Source organism: Gopherus evgoodei, chromosome 5 (assembly GCF_007399415.2).
Source record: "Gopherus evgoodei ecotype Sinaloan lineage chromosome 5, rGopEvg1_v1.p, whole genome shotgun sequence".
Classification (NCBI taxonomy): Eukaryota; Metazoa; Chordata; order Testudines; family Testudinidae; genus Gopherus; species Gopherus evgoodei.
The window spans coordinates 20,801,895-20,821,747 of record NC_044326.1 but is presented as its reverse complement, the minus strand read 5'-3'; the positions used below and the strand labels follow the sequence as shown (position 1 = coordinate 20,821,747).

Here is a 19,853-nt window from a genome sequence, read left to right as displayed (position 1 = left end):
ATTTAGCATGATTACTGGGCAAGACCCAAGTCATAAATTTAACCTCGCTATGTGGCTGATCTCTTGGCATTAAAAGAAACCTTTGTTCGATTAAATTGGCTTTAAATAACCACTCTTCATACAGTCTAGTGTCTGGGTGGTGAAATAAGTGCTGGAATGCCTAGGGACACTGAATTTCTGACTTCTTGTGAATTGATGTGGTGAGATAGAAGTTTGCTTTTGTTACTGGCTTGGTATATCTTACAGAAGAATAATCACCAGTTTGGGGTGGGTCTGCCCTATTTAAGAACATAAGAATGGTCATACTGGGTCAGACCAAGGTCCATCTAGCCCAGTATCCTGTCTACAGACCGTGGCCAATGCCAGGTTGCTTCCCCAGAGGCAGAAATAAACAGGTACTTCAATATTTTTAAAACTAAACTCAAAACTTGTTTCTTTGCCTTCACTTTCTCAGTTAGTTCTTCCAATAAGCAAATAAAAATAATATTAAAACAGTGTGAACTAATCCAACTATTTCTTATGCAGGAAGAAAGAAGATGGTTGATTCTATATTCTTGGGAGGCGTTAAAATGTTATGGTCATTGATAAATGAGACAGAAGGAATAAATATTAATAATCCCTCCCGAGAGCTGCAGAACAGCAACAACTCAGGATACATCCACCCTACACTGAAGGTCTGGCGGCAGCACGGGATGGCAGCTGGGCACTTATTCATATTGCTAACCCTCACTGAGGCCCACGCTGCCATGTCTTCACTGCTATTTTTAGCTGTGCTAGCTAGATTCATGCTAGTGTAGGTATGCTAGCCCATGCTGCAATCAGACATCTGATCACAGTGCAAACAAACTCTCAGTGACTGAAGACCAACACATTCTTAACCCTATGAAACAAAAACTAGAGCTGATGGGTTATTTGGTACAAGGAAAATAATCTGAGAGACAGAAAGATAGTCTCAATCTTTTAAGATATTGAGCACAATGGAGTTCAACAAAAAACTGTAAATCAGAATACAACTGTTAGTGCCTCTTTAACATCACAAGTTTTCCTCATCTATCTACATATACATATACACACACACACACTCCCTGAACACCCGACCAAAATAAAATTTGGCTGCCTATATCGTCTCCAACAAAGTGCATAACTCAACAACAGCTCTTTATATCACAAGCATTTTGGAGTTATAAAGCGTAATAAAAATCATACCTTTATTGCTGGGCCAGGAGCAACATCATCCACCACATGAGCACAAATATTAATGGTCTTCAGTAAATGAGAAAAGAGTTGTTCTACCAAAGTAACAAGAGTTCGGTCAGCCAAAGCTGGCCATGGCTCCTCTTGTTTAGCAGCACCTGGATTCATATCTTCTTCAGTAGTCCAGGGGTTTTTCAAAGATTTGGGGGCACTTGCTGAAACGACAAGTGCATTACTTAAGAAAACTGTTACAGTTATTATTAAAACATGAAAAGCCTTGGTTTAGGTTTTGGCTAAAGTCATGTGTTGACTAGTGACTTACTGGCCTGAGGTCAAGAGCCATGATTGTGCCTTGTGTTAATAGTGACTCCTTTAGCCAATTAAAATCCAGCAGGACCAACTCCAAAAGGGATCTAACAGACCCTAACAGACTTCAAAGAGAAACTGCAGAGCTACAATTCATTGCAAACTTAACACCATTAATTTGGGCTTGAATAAGAGGAGGAGTGGCTGGCTCACTACAAAAGCAATTTTCCCTCTCTTGGTATTGACACTCTCTCATCAGTTATTGGGAGTGGACCACATCCACTCTGACTGAACTGGCCATGTTAACACAGGTTCTCCACTTGTAAAGTTAACTCCCTTCTCTTCATGTGCCAGTATATTTACGCTGTGTCTAATTTTCACTCCAGGCATCTGAAGAAGTGGGTTTTTTACCCATGAAACCTTATGCTCAAATAAATCTGTTAGTCTTTAAGGTGCCACTGGACTCCTTGTTGTTTTTGTGGATCTAGACTAACATGGCTACCTCTCTGATATTATGGTTAGGATATTAAGTATCAGGTGATACACAGGGAAAACCAGTTGTACAAACATTATTAAAATTTGAGAAGGCCCACAGATCTAGATAACTGCCATGCACGAGCATCAGATGCCCAGCCCAACAAGGAGAAACCATTAGACTTGAAAGATAATCCAAAACTCCATGGGTATAACTTTTTTTCCTCCTGCCCTGCATTTCTTCAGCTCTGAAACTTGCAAGTATTTTATTGTTTAGAGTGAAATGGAGATGGAGCTTTCTGACTACATAATGGAGATTTTGACACTGAGCACACACTGACACAGCCCAACAATTTTTGTCTACCTGCAAGCAAGTTTCCAGCCAAAATCAAAGCATCTTGATGTGCCGAAAGATCTAGTGGGAACCAGACCGTTGAAAGAAGGGACAAAACCATTCCAGCCATTCCAATGGTACAGCTCTTCCGAGATTCCTCCGAAGGACTCAGCTGGGAAGCACTGAAAGTTTAATTATGAAATTGTCATACATGTCTTCCTAGGCAAATTTTCAGTCTTATGGAAACTAAGAACAGTGTGGTACATGGTTTTAACATTATATTTCTTATTAATTTGAAACTATTAATCTATCTGTATGGCTGAACTATCTTTAGTATCTTGCATTAAGTACACACAAAAAGTTTCAGCAAAGATTAACATGGAAGCTGCTGTGCATTCAATGAAGAACTAGAGTGTTTTACTACTGCAGTGACCATCACAGGTACTTAGAGAATCTACTGGTGGACAACAATTAAACAACACTTTGCTAATTTGCATATTTCAATATTAAGGCATGACGTAACACAAAACAATGGTTTGTTATAATGAACTATCGAATTAAAATGCTCACAAATGTGTCATGTATGTTTGGATACTCTGTTAAAGATATTTAGAAATAGGCACATACTAAGAATAGCAAAGGAAAAGGATGTGGATTTAAATGTTTCAAAAGTTAAGCTCAAACACAGCACAGAAACGATTCCTCTTAGTTTTAGCCTCATTGAGGAACACCAGCTAACATCAGGGGGTAGCCAGGTGTCTAGTTTTTGACTGGAAAAGTTTTTTGACCAGGCCGTTAAAAGTCTGGTTGGCGTGAGGATGGCAGGCTCCCTATCAGACTCCGCGCAGCTCCCAGGAAGTGCCGACATAGCTCCTAGGCAGAGGGACAACTAGGGGGCCTCTGTGTGCTGCCCCCACCCTGAGCGTTGGCTGCACAGCTCTCATTAGTCAGGAACCGTGGCCAATGGGAGCTGTGGGGGAGGCTCCTGCAGCGCGCAGAGCTGCCTGGCTGCACCTCCGCCTAAGAGTGGGGACATGCCACTGCTTTCCGGGAGCTGACTGATGTAAGAGTCACCCAGAGCCCGCTCCACCCACCCCCAACACACCCCAATCTCCTGCCCAGCTGAAGCCTCCTCCCACACCCAGGCCCCCTCCCAGAGTCTGCACCCCTCCTACATGCCAACATCCTGCTCCAACCCAGAGTCCCCTCCTGCACCCCAATGCCCTCATCGCTGGTCCCAACCTGAAGCCCTCACCCCCTACCACATCTCAATCCCCTGCCTGGAGCCCCCTCCCACCATCAATGCACACGACATGCTACCATGAGTTTCTACTCCACAGAATTTACAATCTAAATTAATACAAGAACAAGAGGAAACAACCAGTTGGAGGGTTTGGGAAAAGAGAAAGCCAAAAAACCAACAACATGACCATGCAATCATGTAAGAGTACTGCATGCATTTTGAGGGTGGATTTTATATGAACCGGTTATTTGTACATTTTATAAACACAGGTTGGCAAGCCACCCTGAAGGGAGTGGAGCAGAAATTTAGAGAAAAAAGAGTGGAGGCATAGTGGACAGGTAATTTCAGATTTATGGACAGAATGAAAAACAACAGAGATAGGAATGGGAGGGAGCAAGCAGACAAACAGTATGGGCAGAATAAAGAAAGCACTGAGAGAGACTAAAGGAAGACAAAGCTGAGAGGAGTACGAGGGGGTAAACAACGGAGGGCCTGGAAAATGAGAATAAGCAGCTTCATTTTGGACCTACATATGGGACTTTTAACAAGACTGAGTCCCATGAAGAGCCACTGATTTTGTGTTGACTCAGAGAAGGGCATGAGTTATTTATTAAATCATCAACCCCACTTTCTACAGTACTGAACTTTTTCTTTGTGATCTCCCAACACAGGGATTGATTTAAATCATGATTTTATTCACCTAGTGGAAAGTCTGAATTTAAATTATCAATTTTAATCAGCATTTCCATTTGTACTTCAGTTATTGTCTAAAGAAAGGTGCATTCTTGTTGGTTGATACAACCATTCAAACATGTTGATTTCCAATTAAATAAAGCCTTTGCACTAGATTTGGTAAATCTTTTTTCTACCTTTTTTCATAACTATATACATTTATTGAAGCAATTATATAGTTTAATATTTTCAAATTCTTATTAGCTGCATATTTTTAGTATTCTAGAAAATGGTGAATGATATATTGCTTATTTACTAGATAATTAATGCTTGGCTCATTTGTGTCAAGCTGCATTTGGATGGTAACTATAATTTAATTAGACAAAACAGCATATACATTTATTTTTATTAAACAAAGCAACTTTAAGTGCTTTGGGTACATAAACTTCTCTTAAACATGTTTCACATTTATAACTAAACTGTAACAAGTTTATGCCTTAACATATTTTGTATTAAATTCAGATTTCATTTTAAACAGGTTTATTTTTAAAAAGAAAAAAATATAAACAAAATTTAAAAAAACAATTAAAAACAATCTTATTTTTTTTAAAAAACCACTATAGATTTGTATCCATCCTTCCTGCTGATCAAGTATTGATCAGGTCTGAACCTACTTCACCTGTAAAATGAGAAGTTTATAGCTCAAAAAGACAGGCTTTCAGCACACAGATGTCGCACATAGTATACTGAATGGATGGACAGCTAATTGCAAAAGTATTGCCAAATTAAGCCTGGTATAGAAAGAAAGGGCAAGATGATGAACAAAAAAGATATTATCTCTTTAAAGACAGTGTACTTCATAACACAACTTCAGGCAACCAGAGAAGCAGCAAATTTTGTAATTTTACCACAAGTAAAGAAATTAAGGCACAGATTCCCCTTGCGATTCAGTCATCAGAAAGGGAGAAAAACCGCTGAAGTAGAAAACATGAGAAAACATGTGAGAGACTAATTCTGTATATGTGGAAATAGGGAGAGAAACCAGCACCCAAGCAAACGTATGAACTTAAAGGACTTGAACAGAAGCCTAATGTAAGGGAGGAGGGGCACCAAACACTAGCAAAAGCGGCACAGTTGGCATGGGAAGTGCAGACAGATGATAGCAGTAGTTTATTACTGTATACTTGGTTAACTGAAAATAGTAGCTGCAGCAGAAACACGCACACACAAATAAATAAGAACACTTGGAACAACAAGGTTTGAGCCAAAAAAAAAAAAAATCCCACAAACCAAGCAGATGCACAGCCACACAACATGTAAAATCAGCTATAATATTTACACCTGTGCAGTAACTGATTTTAGTGGACATGCAGCAATACACACACTGGTATCCAAAGACAGGATCAAATCCCAATATTAGCAAGGCTACAGTTACTTTAAGTAACAGATCTCTTTGGAAGACAGACAGTATCTTAGGGCTTTCAAAATCAGTTTAGCCCCATAAGTGGAAGTATGCACTTCAAGTAGTGCTTTCCATTTCTCACAGACTTCCCAATAAAAGCAACTGGGAAGCATCTGCCAGTCTCCTTTATACAAACAGCTATACACTACTTTCCATTGCCAAACACCTATAACACAGACATAAGGAATAGGTCATGTGAAAAATTCAGACTTCCAAAAAAAAAAAATAATAATAATAATAATAATAATAATAATAATAATAATAATAATGCGGCTGATTTTTTTTCTCTACATGTTTTTATTTACCACTCCAGAGTTTAGAACATTCCTTCAGAAGCTTGAAATATACTTCCCCTCCCTCTCTGCCACCACAATGTTCTGTCCATTTCCATTTGACAAACAAATACTGATTTTTTCTAACAGTTACAACCAATAGCTCAGAATTTGGACTGTATTATTTAAGACTGTGGAAAGTGCTGTTATTTGGTTCAATGCCAGCCTGTTATAAGCCTAATATGTTTAAACCTGTCTGTATGAAATCTTTAAACAACTGCTAGAGTGAGGCTTGGCTTAGCAAATAATTAAAGCAGGGCTTCTGACACCTGAATGAGAGTCCTCTGTTTTTGTAAACATGAATTCTAGAAGCTTGTATACTGGATGAAGAAACATACCCACAGTGCCATCCTACAGTCCATGTGCAGACTGGAAACGTTGTGGAGAGAAGACATAAAGCTTCACAGCAGCCAAACTGAAAAAATTAAGCAAGATAGTACAATGTTAACAGCATAGGGAGTAGAAGCAAAATACATTGTATTCCCATCACTAACATTTCTTCATTACCTGCTATATGACACTTGGGGCACATGCATACAGCAAATAAGTACTGAATTTATTTTTAATATATATATGATAAAAATTATTACAATTCTGTTATTTATAGATTATAAAAATACTCACTGTAAGCGCTCTTGTAGTTGAAGTTGTCAATGCCTGGGAAACGGCTGAGATAACCCTAGAAAGGTTGTTTTCCATAGTGACATCCGTTGGACTTTGCACCATGTTGTAACCCCTGTATGTTCTGAATCAAACATAATTAACTAACTAAAACATGAGTATATAAAAGTCAAAGGGTATCTTGTTAAAAATAGTTAAAATTAAATGTGAATGATGGTTGAGGAGATAAATGTCACAAAATGTCCACCAGATATTAACAAATAAGATAACAATGAAACGCAACACAATCATAATCATATTCTAAATCCGAATTAACTTTATCTTTGTAGAATTACATTTTAAACTGCAAGCTCTAATGGTGTTACTGCTGGATCAACTAAAGCAGTTTTATTTTATTTTTTTAATTGCTCATCTCATTGCACTGCCAGTGCATAGCAACATACTGATTTTCTAATACCTAACTAAGCTCTTTGTAAGTTATCACCCTTCTAACATTGGCTCTTAGTTTCTGCTTAAACATATCTAACTGTTTCAGACCATAAAGTAGTGTAATTGCTTCCTTGTAGTAATAAATGAAAAGGCTATTAAAAGCTTTGCAGTCTGTATTTTGTACTATTGCTTAATTTGTTTTAGTTTTATTGTTTCTGTAGCACTGTGAGCACATTACATATTACAAATAAGATAATCAAGCCCCTGCCCCAAAGAGCTTACAATCTACGGCCTGAATCCTGCAACTTAATCCTCGTAGCAGGCCCTTATAACTATATGGCTCAGCTTGTCTCCAGACTCAAGAGAAACTGGAAAGGTGGATTATTAAGAACATAGCTGACAGTAAGGGAGAGTGATGGGACACACGCTATCAAATTAAAAATTAAAAACCTTAAATAGAATAATTCACTTCTAAGTCATTCTGATCCTCATATTTTATAAAGGGAGAGTTTGGGGTTCTAATGAAATACTTTAATACTGAATCATGAAATGAAGACTGTTTCTCCCATCCCTGGAAATGTACAAAATGGATTTACGTTTTTACACCAGTATGTGTTTTAAAGTGTATGTAAGACGATAAAAATGACTATGTAAAATACAGCACCTTAAGTGAAAGACAATGTGAACCCAGACATGTCAAGTAAGATCTGTTTCCTACTTCACCAACAAATGTTTAGTTGATTGATTGATTTTTGAATGCTCATAGCTATGAGAGCACAAACTGGATTTCTTTCTGCCTAGCTGACATCTTACTTATGGCCTATATTCCAACTCTAGAATATTTATTGCTAGTAGTGATGTCAGAGGCAGAATTTCCAGACTGATTCGCTGATCTAGGCATCAAGAATATGGAAAGAAACAGTTACTTAACTTTCTGTAACTGCTGTTCTTCAAGATGTGCTGCATATGTCCATTTCACTGCAGGTGTGTGTAAGCCTCGTGCACAGATGCCAAGAGATTTTTCTTCTCTCTCTCTCAGCAGTACCCATCACGGTGACTTGAACACCCACTGCCACCATGCATCACTGTGCGGTGGTCTAAGAGGGGCAGCCGCCCTCATCCCTCTCAGTTCCTTTGTGTCATTGGACTCCAATACAGAAGCAAAGGTGGGCAGGTTGTGGAATTGACATGAGCAACATCTCAAAGAACAGGTACGCAAAAGGTAGGTAACTGTTGTTTCTTCTTTGACTCATTTTACATCAGAATTCAACTACAGGTGACTCATAAGCAAACGGCAGAGCCGGTGGATTCTGATAAATGATTACAGGACCACCCATCTAAATCTGGCATAATCTCTGGACTGACAGACGGTGGTGTAAATGACAGAGGAAACTGGATTGCCCTTAACCCTAAGATTTTTCCCCACTCTGTGGGGAAGGAAGGTTGAGCAAGCAGACATACTACTCTTAACTCCCTTACATTTACGTGAGTTTCTAGGTCTTGAGGTGACCCAATGTAAGCTCCCCAACCTAAAGATGTGTCCCTTACTAGAGCGAGTACCGATAGTGTGAGAAGGAAGGGAATGCCTATGCACACTTTTAGAGGATCTATCCACTAGTCTAGAGACAACAAGACTAGCTCTGGCACTCATACCACTTGTCCAAATGGTGACAACTCGGGGCATATACTTACATTAGCCATGCTTGCAGCTTCCCGAACTGCAGTCTGGCATGTTGCACTACATAAGTACATGCTTCCATGTAACCCAGCAGCCTGAGATACTTGAGTGTTGTTGTGAGCGGACAAGCTTTCATTTGAAATACTAGGCTTCAAATGGTTTCAAAATTTGTTTTGTGGTAGAAAAGCTCTGGTCCCTGTAGAGATGAAGACTGTTCCAATGAATTCTGTTGTCTATACAGGTTTCAATATTGATTTTTCTTGATTCACTAGAGCCCCAGAGCATTGAATATGGATAAAGGGGTGGATATACTGGACACGACCAGGTATGGGGAAGACAGACACCTAATTTTCAAAGATAATTTGCTACCACCACCAAGCAATTTGTGAATACCCAACAAGCAGCTGCCAGGCTGAAGGGGTGAACTGACAGTGTCAACTATTCACCACAAATCTCAGAAACTTTCGACGGTTGGGACCAGTGTTGACAACTCCATATAGAATGAAGTCACCAGACAAACCCTGAAAAGTCGCAAGATGTAGCTGTTTAAGCACTCAAAAGGAGTCTGAAGTGTCACTAAACAAAATTTCCAGAGATTTATATGTATTTGTATGCACCCAGGTGAGTAGAGTCACAAAATCATTCACAAGCAGCTCAATAATGTTAATAAAATTCATTCCATGCTCTTCTTACTATGTTCTTTTGCACATTAAGTCAATGTCATTATATCTCAACTGAGCACGTCCTCGGAAGGAATCGCATTCCAGGGCTTCTTGGGCTGTGATCACTATAATCTGCAGGCGAGGAAAAGAAGTTTGTGGAAGCTAGTAAGATACTTAGCTAAAGCCAGGGGCACTTTGGAGAGAACAGCACATTAGCCAGGGTTTCTTTTTGCCCAAATGTGTTTTCTCGATGCTCTGTAGTAGGTAGCGTGCCCTGTGGTGCAGGGAAAGATGGCTAATGAAGTGGGCAGGTGGGGAAGGGAGATTAGTTGGCGAAGAGAGCTGCATGGATAAAAGGTAGAGTGGGATGAGGCAGGGCCGGGCCTCCAGGGATGAAGCCCTAACTACAGAATCAAAGGTGGAGCTAGCTTGATTTCAGCCCTCTTTTACTCCTTCCCCAGGCTTGGCCTGGGGTTAGCTGCCCAGCTGTTTTCAGAAGTCAAACCCTGGAACCTGGAGGATTGGGAAGGGGTCCAGCTGGCTGATTTTTTATTTTAAAATCTACTTTCTTGGCTCCCTGCAGCACCGAGCTCAGGTCAGGTGAATGCCTTCTTCCCCCGGCTCTGGCTCTCCCTTTCACTAACCTGTTGGCTCAAATCCAGGCTGGCAAAAAGGGAGGCTTGGCTAAAATTCTCCAGCCCCAGCCATACTGGGCTGCAGTGTACAAGCTGAGCTCGGCACTCCTTGTCCCTGTGTCCTGGTCCCAGGGAAGGGACGTAGGGTAATTGCGTGAAGTTTTACTTTCTTCAGGAATCTGTTCAACTCCCTTAGATCTAATATGGGCCTGAGACCTCCTTTTGTCTTGGGGATCAAGTAACAAGAATAGAAGCCTTTTCTCCTGAGGTCCAACAGTACTTCCTCTCTCGCCCCTATCTGGAGAAGAGATTGGACCACCTGCTGACGGGCAGTCTTATGGGAGTGGCTCGCAAAAAGAGATGGGGGAAGGTTTGAAGTACATTGGATGGCATACACCTGTTCCACTGTGCTTAAGACCCTCTGCTCTGATGTTGTGTGGGCCTAGGCACTTAGGAATCAGGACAAAAAACTGGTAAACAGAAAAGGTAGGACAGACAGAAGTGAGGAGATATACAGTCCTCAACAACCCCATCAAAATGTCTGCCTACAAGAGGTAGCTGGATGGGATGAGCTCACTGACACTGAAGAGAAGTGCACCTTTTATAGCTCCTTCCCTTTTTCCTAGGCAGATCTTGGGGACACCAAAACTATGGCGTCAAAAGGGTTGTTGATGAAAATGCTCTCTTTTAGTCACTGGAATGTTTATTCCAAGGGATTTAAATTGTTGCCCTGGAATCTTAAAGACTTTGAAGAACAGGGTAAGGCCTTCAAACAAACGGTCCTGTATGGTCTGCTGTACTTCTGTGGGTAATCCAGAGGACTGTAACCATGACCACTTTCTCCTGGCACTGCCCAATCTTCACTATCCAGACTGTCCTAGAGGGCAGTCTTAGCAACTAGTTAAGCCTTCTCCTCCATCACTGAGAAACCCTCTAGTAATTTGTCCTTGAATTTAGCAATGTTCTACCAGTGTATGTAATCTTATCGACTCAGAAGTGCCTGTTGGCTTGCAATCTCAAGCTGCAAGCCCCAAGAGGAATAAAGTTTATGACCAAATGAGTCTAGTCTTTTTTAATTTTTGCTCTTAGCTGCGGAGGCTTGGTAACCCTGCTTTTCCCACTCATTAGCAGCTCCTACAACAACAGAACCCAGAGAGGGTGACGGAAAAAATGTGTATACCCTTTAGGGGGGACAAAATACCTCCAGTCAGCTCGTTTCACGTAAGAGCCAAGGAAGAGGGTGTCTGCCACAGAGTCTTGACCAGCTCCATGACTGCTTCATTGACTGGCAGATCAACCTTAGAAACGGTGGCAGACACTAGACTGTCCACCAACTTGAGAATTCTTCAGTGCCAAGAACTGAAAACCACTTGTTTCAGTGGGTCCTGTGGCCTTCGGAAGAGATCAGTCTCCCACTGTATCAACTGCTTCATATGGTGACGAAGACAAGGATGCAGCCAGCATGTGAGGTGGTGGCAACTCCATAATCTGTGGTGGAGAAGCTACCCAAGAATGTTGGTTGGCTAGGACCAATCAGAGTACTAGACACTGGAGAGAGATGCTCTTGGGGCCCAGTACTCATTTCAACATCAGATATTGGGGAACAATGTTCCTGGTGCCATCATGTCTGATGCACTCCCCACAACTGATGAGATGGTTGAGATGAGGTCCTGACTGGAAGAGGGATGCTCCAGGGAGCCCAGAGTGGCTACTGGTATGGACCCGGGACCCAACCTTATCCAGGCCATTGCCCCTTAGGGAAAGGCCAATGCTTGGGTTGCTGAATTGTTCATGGCCATGACAATCTTGAAGGAATGTAAGTGCACTGTGTCCCAGCTGGGGTAAAGAAGGTTGCACTTCTGAGTCTGAGTAGTTCAAAGCTTTGCATAATGGAGATGTTGATGCTGACTCTACCAGAAAGAGATAACCTGAACCTGGGGATGGTGATACCAAAGGAAGAAAGGGAGTCTTCCCTCTTGATAAAACTGGTTTGAGAAGAGGACTAGATAGTGGCACTGGGGGGTTCTCGATGCGGTGAGGGTTGAACTGTGGGTGCAGGAAGCAACTGGATGGTTTCCAATGCTGATGAAACCCACACTGAGAGACTGCATATGCCTCTGGGGTAGATGGGAACTGCATCGACTCTTGGCTCCTCAAATGCTTCTTAGGGGACAGCCTCAATGGACCTGGCACATGCCCAGAGGCATCAAACCCCTCTTAATAGGCAAGGCTCCTGGGGCAGCCCTCTCTGCTACATGCTTACTAGAGTCCTTGCCCCCATCTCATCTCAACACCAATGTGGAAGAACAAGATACTGAACCCGAGGAAGGTCTGAGTCTCTTCTTCAGTACCAAGGAGCAGGACCATGGAGCTTAAGATGCATGTGACGGAGCACTGTGCACCAATAGTGAAGCATCTAGGGCACTCTCCCCACGCAATGTCTCAGCTGGAGGATCGAAGTACTGCTTCCATAAGCAAGCACTTATATCTCACTGCTCTATCCTTACAGTGTGGGTTGAAGCCTTTGCAGATGTGACATACTAATGTGTGCCTCACCCATACACTTCAGGCAGGTCAGATGAGGATCACTGACCGGCATGGGCTTTGAGCATGTCCCACAGGACTTGAACCCTTGGAAGCGAGGCATCATTCCAGTACTGAGAGGAAAAGAAATGATACCAAAGGACACAAAAAACAGAAACCTAACACTAATTAACTTGAGAAACTAACAATAATTAACCACTATTTAAGAGGAGTTAGAAATGCAAATGAATAAACAAGTCTGAGATCGCTCTGACAACTATCACTGGCAGTAGGTGGGAAGGTGAGGGGAATCGGGGACAACCCCGCTCTCATGTACCAGCACACAGTGGCTTGTGGCAGCAGAGGGCACTCAAGCCACACCGACAGATACTGCTGAGGGGGAAAAAAATCTGACATCTTTGCATGAGGCGCACAAACCTAGAGTGGAATTGCCATAGAAAATCACATGAAGAACCACTCACAATTTCATTTTATAGACCTTTTTAAGAATATTACCATGTTTTAATCAGTCTAATATAATAATGTAAAAACAAAAAAATATTCTTTCATAGATCACATTTTGCACCTCATTATATGAGGTTACATCTTTCATCACTGAAATTGAATGTTGGGGGAAATAATAAAAGCACAGACTTAAAATAACTATCACTTAAAGTTTAAACAGAAGAAAGAACTAATGCAGCAAAACACCCTACACGTTAACACAACACACAAGTTTTAAGGAGGAAAAACCTTTTCCTCCAGATTAGAATATATTTTTACTTATTTAGTACTATTCCATTACATAAGAGGTTTGGTTTTAAATGTAAGAAGGAAAAGAGGTGCACTTGAAAACAAATTATTTTAATAATAGTGACAGAAAAAAGGGACTGACTTGGTAGATATGAACAGGTCATGTACAAAAAAATAAATAAAAAGACAAATTCATGGTAACTTACCAAATGAGTAAGTAATGACTATATGGGTACGTCTACACTACAGGATTATTCTGGTTTTGTAAAACAGATTGTATAAAGTTGAATGCACGCGGCCACACAAAGCACAATAATTCAGTGGTGTGCGTCCATGTACCGAGGCTAGCGTCGATTTCTGGAGCGTTGCACTGTGGGTAGCTATCCCATAGTTCCTGCAGTTGCCCCCACTCATTGGAATTCTGGGTTGAGATCCCAATGCATGATGGTGCAAAAACAGTGTCACGGGTGATTCTGGGTAAATGTCGTCACTCATTCCTTCCTCCGTGAAAGCAACGGCAGACAATCATTTCGCGCCTTTTTCCCTGGATTGCACTGGCAGACGCCATAGCATGGCAATTATGGAGCCCGTTTTGCCTTTTGTCACTGTCACTGTATGTGTACTGGATGCCGCTGACAGAGGCGGTACTGCAGCACTACAGCAGCATTCATTTGCCTTTGCAAGGTAGCAGAGATGGTTACCAGTCGTTCTGTACCATCTGCTGCTGTCATGGGTGCTTCTGGCTGACCTTTGCTGAGGTCGGCTGGGGGCGCAAAGACAAAAATGGGAATGACCCCCCCCAGGGTCATTCCCTCCTTTTTATGTTGTATCTAAAAATAGTCAGTCCTGCCTAGAATATGGGGCAAGTGTACTAGAGAACCAGCGTATAAGAGAACCAGAGAGCACAGCCGCTCGGTGTCAGATCCCACAGAAATGATGAGCTGCATGCCATTCTAGGGGGTGTCCGTGCAACAACTCCACCTGTTGCTTCTCTCCTCCTCCAACCCTTCTGGGCTACCATTGCAGGGTCCCCCCATTTGTGTGATGAAGTAATAAAAAATGCAGGAATAAGCAACACTGACTTTTTTAGTGAGATAAAATGAGGGGGAGGCAGCCTCCAGCTGCTATGATAGTCCAGGCAGTATAGAATCTTTTCTTTACACAGGAAAGGGGCGGGGGCTGATGGAGTTCAGCCCCCAGTTGCTATGATGAGGATGGTTACCAGCTGTTCTGTACCATCTGCCGGGAATAACCGGGAGTCATTCCTATTTTTACCCAGGCGTCCCCAGCCGACCTCACCTGAGGCCAGCCAGGAGCACTCACGGGCTGATGACGAGGACGGTTACCAGTCCTACTGCACTGTACCGTCTGCCACCGGGGAAGGGAGGGGAGAGGATGCTGCTTTTCATTGCCCCAGCACCGTGCCTACCAGCAGCATGCAGTAGACATACGGTGACACTGAAAAAAGTCAAACGATTTTTTCCCCTTTTCTTTCACGGGGGGGGGGAGGGAGTAAATTGATGAGCTATACCCTGAACCACCCCAGACAACGTGTTTGACCCTACAGGCATTGGGAGCTCAGCCAAGAATGCAAATGCTTTTCGGAGACTGCGCGGACTGCGGGATAGCTGGAGTTCTCAGTACCCCCTCCTTTCCTCCATGAGCGTCCATTTGATTCTTTGGCTTTCTGTTACGCTTGTCACACAGCACTGTGCTGTGGACTTTGCTTCATAGCCTGGAGATTTTTTTCAAATGCTTTGGCATTTCGTCTTCTGTCATGGAGCTCTGACAGAACAGATTTGTCTCCCCATACAGTGATCAGATCCAGTATCTCCCGTACGATCCATGCTGGAGCTCTTTTTAGATTTGGGATGCATCGCCACCCGTGCTGATCAGAGCTTCACGCTGGGCAAACAGGAAATGAAATTCAAAAGTTCACGGGGCTTTTCCTGTCTACCTGGCCAGTGCATTCGAGTTCAGATTGCTTTCCAGAGCGGTCACAGTGGTGCACTGTGGGATACCGCCCGGAGGAAAATACCATCGATTTGTGGCCACACTAACCCTAATCCGATATGCTAATACCGATTTCAGCACTACTCCTCTCATCAGGGAGGAGTACAGAAACCGGTTTAAAGAGCCCTTTATATCGATATAAAGGGCCGTATTGTGTGGACGGGTGCAGCGTTAAATCGGTTTAACGCTGCTAAAATCGGTATAAATGCATAGTGCAAACCAGGCCTATAATTCAGCAAAGAGTCCTGTGGCACCTTATAGACCAACAGATGTATTGGAGCATGAGCTTTCGTGGGTGAATACCCACTTCGTCATGCATCCAATGAAGTGGGTATTCACCCACGAAAGCTCATGCTCCAATACGTTTGTTAGTCTATAAGGTGCCACAGGACTCTTTGCTGCATTTACAGGTCCAGTCTAACATGGCTACCCCTCTGACATTATATAATTCAGTGTTTTGTCAGAGACTGACCAGAGCCTGATGCGTCAGAAAAGTTCCCGGAAAACCTACTGTGGCAATTATGGAATTACCATTCTCCCAATACAGAAAGTTTCTTCCTAATCTCATCAGTTGATGGCTGAATTATGTCTTGAAGCATGACATTTATATCCCTCTTTAAAAATGTATGCTAATTTACTTATGTGTGGTTTCATTAACGTAAAATGCCACTACAACGGAGCAAGGAGTTTCACAGACTAGTTGAATTTTGTGTTAAAAAGTATTCCCTTTTATCAGGTAAATTTATTGCCTTTCACTTTCATTGAGTGTTCAACGGCAGTAAGGTTAAATGGAAGACAGATGAGACATTGGGTGCTCCTGATTATCTTATGCCATTCCTTATTTTAATAACTCTGCCACACTGCCTCTTATTTGTTTCTTTCAAGAGCTTAACATTCCCAGCCTTTTCACTCTCTTCGTATCTAAGTTTATTCATTCTTCTAACCATTTTTATCATCCATCTCTGGATCCCTTCTATTATCCCCATGTTTTTTGAGATAGGGTGACTTGTACATTTGGGCTACAAAAACAGATTTTTCATGAAATCTACAATAATATGAGTAGAATTAAGAATTATTTTTTAATTTTAATGTAAAACAATTTTCTTAACAATTTCCTTGTAGTGTTAGCATTCCAGGCACAACAGCATTGTGCTTGTGGATGAAAACTAAAGGTTCATTTAACTAAACAGACTGGTCTAATTTCACAGCCCAAGCTAAATGAAGTGCAAAATGTAAATAGACAGCACAAATGACGAAAGGTCGTCTGATGAAGTGAGTATTCACCCACAAAAGCTTATGCTCCAATTAGTCTGTTAGTCTATAACAAGGGTCGGCAACCTTTCAGAAGTGGTGTGCCGAGTCTTCATTTATTCACTCTAATTTAAGGTTTCGCATGCCCGTAATACATTTTAATGTTTTTAGAAGGTCTCTTTCTATAAGTCTATAATATATAACTAAACTATTGAATGCAAAGTAAATAAGACTGTTAAAATGTTTAAGAAGCTTCATTTAAAATTAAAATGCAGAGTCCCTCGGACTGGTGGCCAGAACCCAGGCAGTGTGAGTGCCACTGAAAATCAGCTCGCGTGCCACCTTTGGCACGCGAGCCATAGGTTGCCTACCCCTGGTCTATAAGGTGCCATAGGACTCTGTTGCTTTTTACAGATCCAGACTAACACGGCTACCCCTCTGATACTAGATTTCTAGTATTAACTTTTAATAATTCTAATGATTAGAAGCAAAGCAAGATTTTTTTTTTTAAATCATCACTGCAGTGGATAAAAACTTAAGTTTTGATGCTAATATTAGGCTCCTCTATCTAAAAGGCTTAATTTTCAAAGTGCTGAGGAGTGGCAGCTCTGATTGACTCTAAATGGTCTGCACCTTTGAAAAAAATCAAGTCTAAAACAATCTCTCTTTTCAGGATTGAGAAGTAAATGAATTTACTCACAGTGCATAAAATTAAGCATGCACTCAAGTGCTCTGTTGTTACCACAAAGACTTAACAGAATTTAGGCACTTAACCGTGGCCAGTGTTTCTTTAACTAGAGCAAGGCAAATGCAATACAGCAAATACTGTACCTGGTGATAGTGCTCACTGCAAAGTGAGATGGAGGCGGAGTCTCATGCATTAGGAGTTTCAAGTAGACACTGCTTTGGTCTCTTGCCACGGCCACTACTGGATCAGCCTGTCCTTGGTCACAATTATAAAACAGCTTTGGAACAAGCCTTAAATAAAGCAGAAAACATGTAAAATAGTAAGCAAAATCCCTTTTTTAAAAGATAGGTATCACAAAAACTGATCTAATGTACAATTTAAGGAGAAGTGTGGGTAAATCTGTGCTAATTTTTTAAATTAAAAGTGTTACTCTAAACTCAAACTCACACTTTCTCCTCAAACATTTAACTCAAAGGAACCATTTACATCCTTACTGGAGACTTGAAGACCACCCACTTTTCCAATTTTACCTTTACCCTCACCGTCCTCTATTGAGACCACCAGCGTTCCAGTAAGGAATACAATAGATTCACTCTGGAAACAAAGTAATTTAAAAATATCTGCAGCAGTGACTGGTGCTGAGTAACAAAACAACAATTTTCATCCCCTCTTTCCCTCTCTAAGACTGATCCCACTTATAGAGTGAGGACACATGCCAAGATCTTAGTTCTGAGTCCAATAATTCATAAAGTGACACAAACTACACACTCTGGTGAGTCAACTGACTAATTTTTACAATGCTAGAAAAGTTGTTAGTGCACTGAAAACTAAATGTTGAGCCAGAGTTCATGTGTAAATTATAGTGTGATGTTACAATTCATTTTTGTTAACATAGATGGAATTTAATAGCCCAAGAAAATAGAGTTTGGTGACAGGATAACCCATTGACCAATACTTCCTGATTGATCCTCAAAATCCAGGGTGAACAATCTTTTTCAGGCTTGTATGAAACCACTTCAACTTCAGACAAAAATTCTTTCCCAATCTCTGCCCTCTCCATTGTCACCCACTATTCTAGCAACTTCCATTCAAGACAAAGGCAGAAGAACAGCCTTCTGTGGACACTAGCTTATCTGCTACACCACAGAATCAGATGTGGACATGGGAAACAGTGAAGAGTGGCACCTCAGGGATTAATCATGTTATTCCTTCATTGCCAAATGCCATTCTTGAATATGGTAGCTACACATGATCTGCTACAGGATTGGCTGCTATGATCCCTTAAACAAGACTGAAAAAATCAGTACAGTTCCTGAACTCTAGTCCAAACTTAACCACCAACTCCCTCCATGTCACTGAATAAATCACTTAACCTCCTGGAGTCACAGTTTCCTCATCCATGTAGTGGAGAGAATACACCTGACTTCTGAGGGAATTCTGCATCACTGTGCAATGCAGAAATTGTGCAGAATTAATGTTCTGTGCAAAATTTCCTTTTTCCCCCTCACAGAAATGGGCTGCTGGCTTCCATGAGGGGCTGCTGAACTGGCAGAGCCCAGCTTCCCAGCTCCAAATAGAAGACACTGCAGCAGGGAGGGGGCTGAAGAGTCTGGCAGTTGCAGTTCCCAGCATGCTCTAAAGAAGGAAGTGATGTGCAGGAAACTCCATACAAGTCTGGGACCCTGCATCAGGCTGTTTCTCCCTCTGGATCCCCAGGCTCTGGGAGAGGATGCTGTGTGAGTGTCTGGGCTGGGGAGTGCCACACGGCTGGGCTCTGGGGGAGAAAGGGGTGCAAGTGTCTGGATTGTAGGAGCACCCCACAGTTGGGCTCAGGGGGAAGGGAGGGTGCAGGAGTCTGGCCCCAAAGCTGGGCTCTGGAGGGGAAGGGAGAGAGAGACAGGAACTGGGTTGTCTTAGTGGTTTCTTTAACACTACTCCTGGGGAATATTTTTGGTCTGTAACAATACAGACATAGCTTACTGACAGGTATTTCAAATCAATTACCAAAATAATAATTGAAAGTGGTGCGATTATTTAGTGTTATTTTGACAAATAAAATATGCAGAATTTTAAAATAGTGTGCAGAATTTTTTGGCACAGAATTAACACCTCAGGAGTAATACCTCAAGATTAAGATTAAATGTTTATGTAATGCTTTGAAAAATGGAAATCACTGTGTGATAATTCAAAATAGGTGATTCAGAACCAATGTATTCCTTCCATCACAAGTTTTGTGTGTGTGTAAAACAAGGATTAAAATGTAGAGTGTTAAGTACGTGCTAAATATATTTTAGTTGCAGGTACAGGAAGTATTAGGCTGGCATATTATTAAAATCCTTTGTTTCAGTTTATTACCTCATCAAGAAGCTGCAGCTTACGTGTCTCACTCTGGGGTCTTCATCACCCAGAAGGTAGATACAACATTGTTGGAACTCTGTCCTGAAGTTTTAATAGCTATGGGAATAGATTCGTTAAAAGCAAAGATGAAACATCATAGCACATTTTCACTGCTCTGACCAACTTCCACGTTATTAAAGGTGGTATTTTGTAGCGTCAACATTTAAAAGTATGATTCCTGTGTAG

The 19,853-nt window shown here is 41.6% G+C and overlaps 1 protein-coding gene across 1 annotated transcript in view; it reads right to left on the bottom strand.

The window, feature by feature from the left end:
- HTT (huntingtin) overlaps window positions 1-19,853 on the bottom strand; it is a 219,835-nt gene that overhangs the window by 130,340 nt on the left and 69,642 nt on the right. The window contains 7 exon segments of the mRNA XM_030564220.1: window positions 1,207-1,409; window positions 2,339-2,490; window positions 6,356-6,432; window positions 6,642-6,762; window positions 17,414-17,560; window positions 19,626-19,700; window positions 19,702-19,724. Coding sequence (XP_030420080.1) covers window positions 1,207-1,409; window positions 2,339-2,490; window positions 6,356-6,432; window positions 6,642-6,762; window positions 17,414-17,560; window positions 19,626-19,700; window positions 19,702-19,724 — 798 coding nt within the window.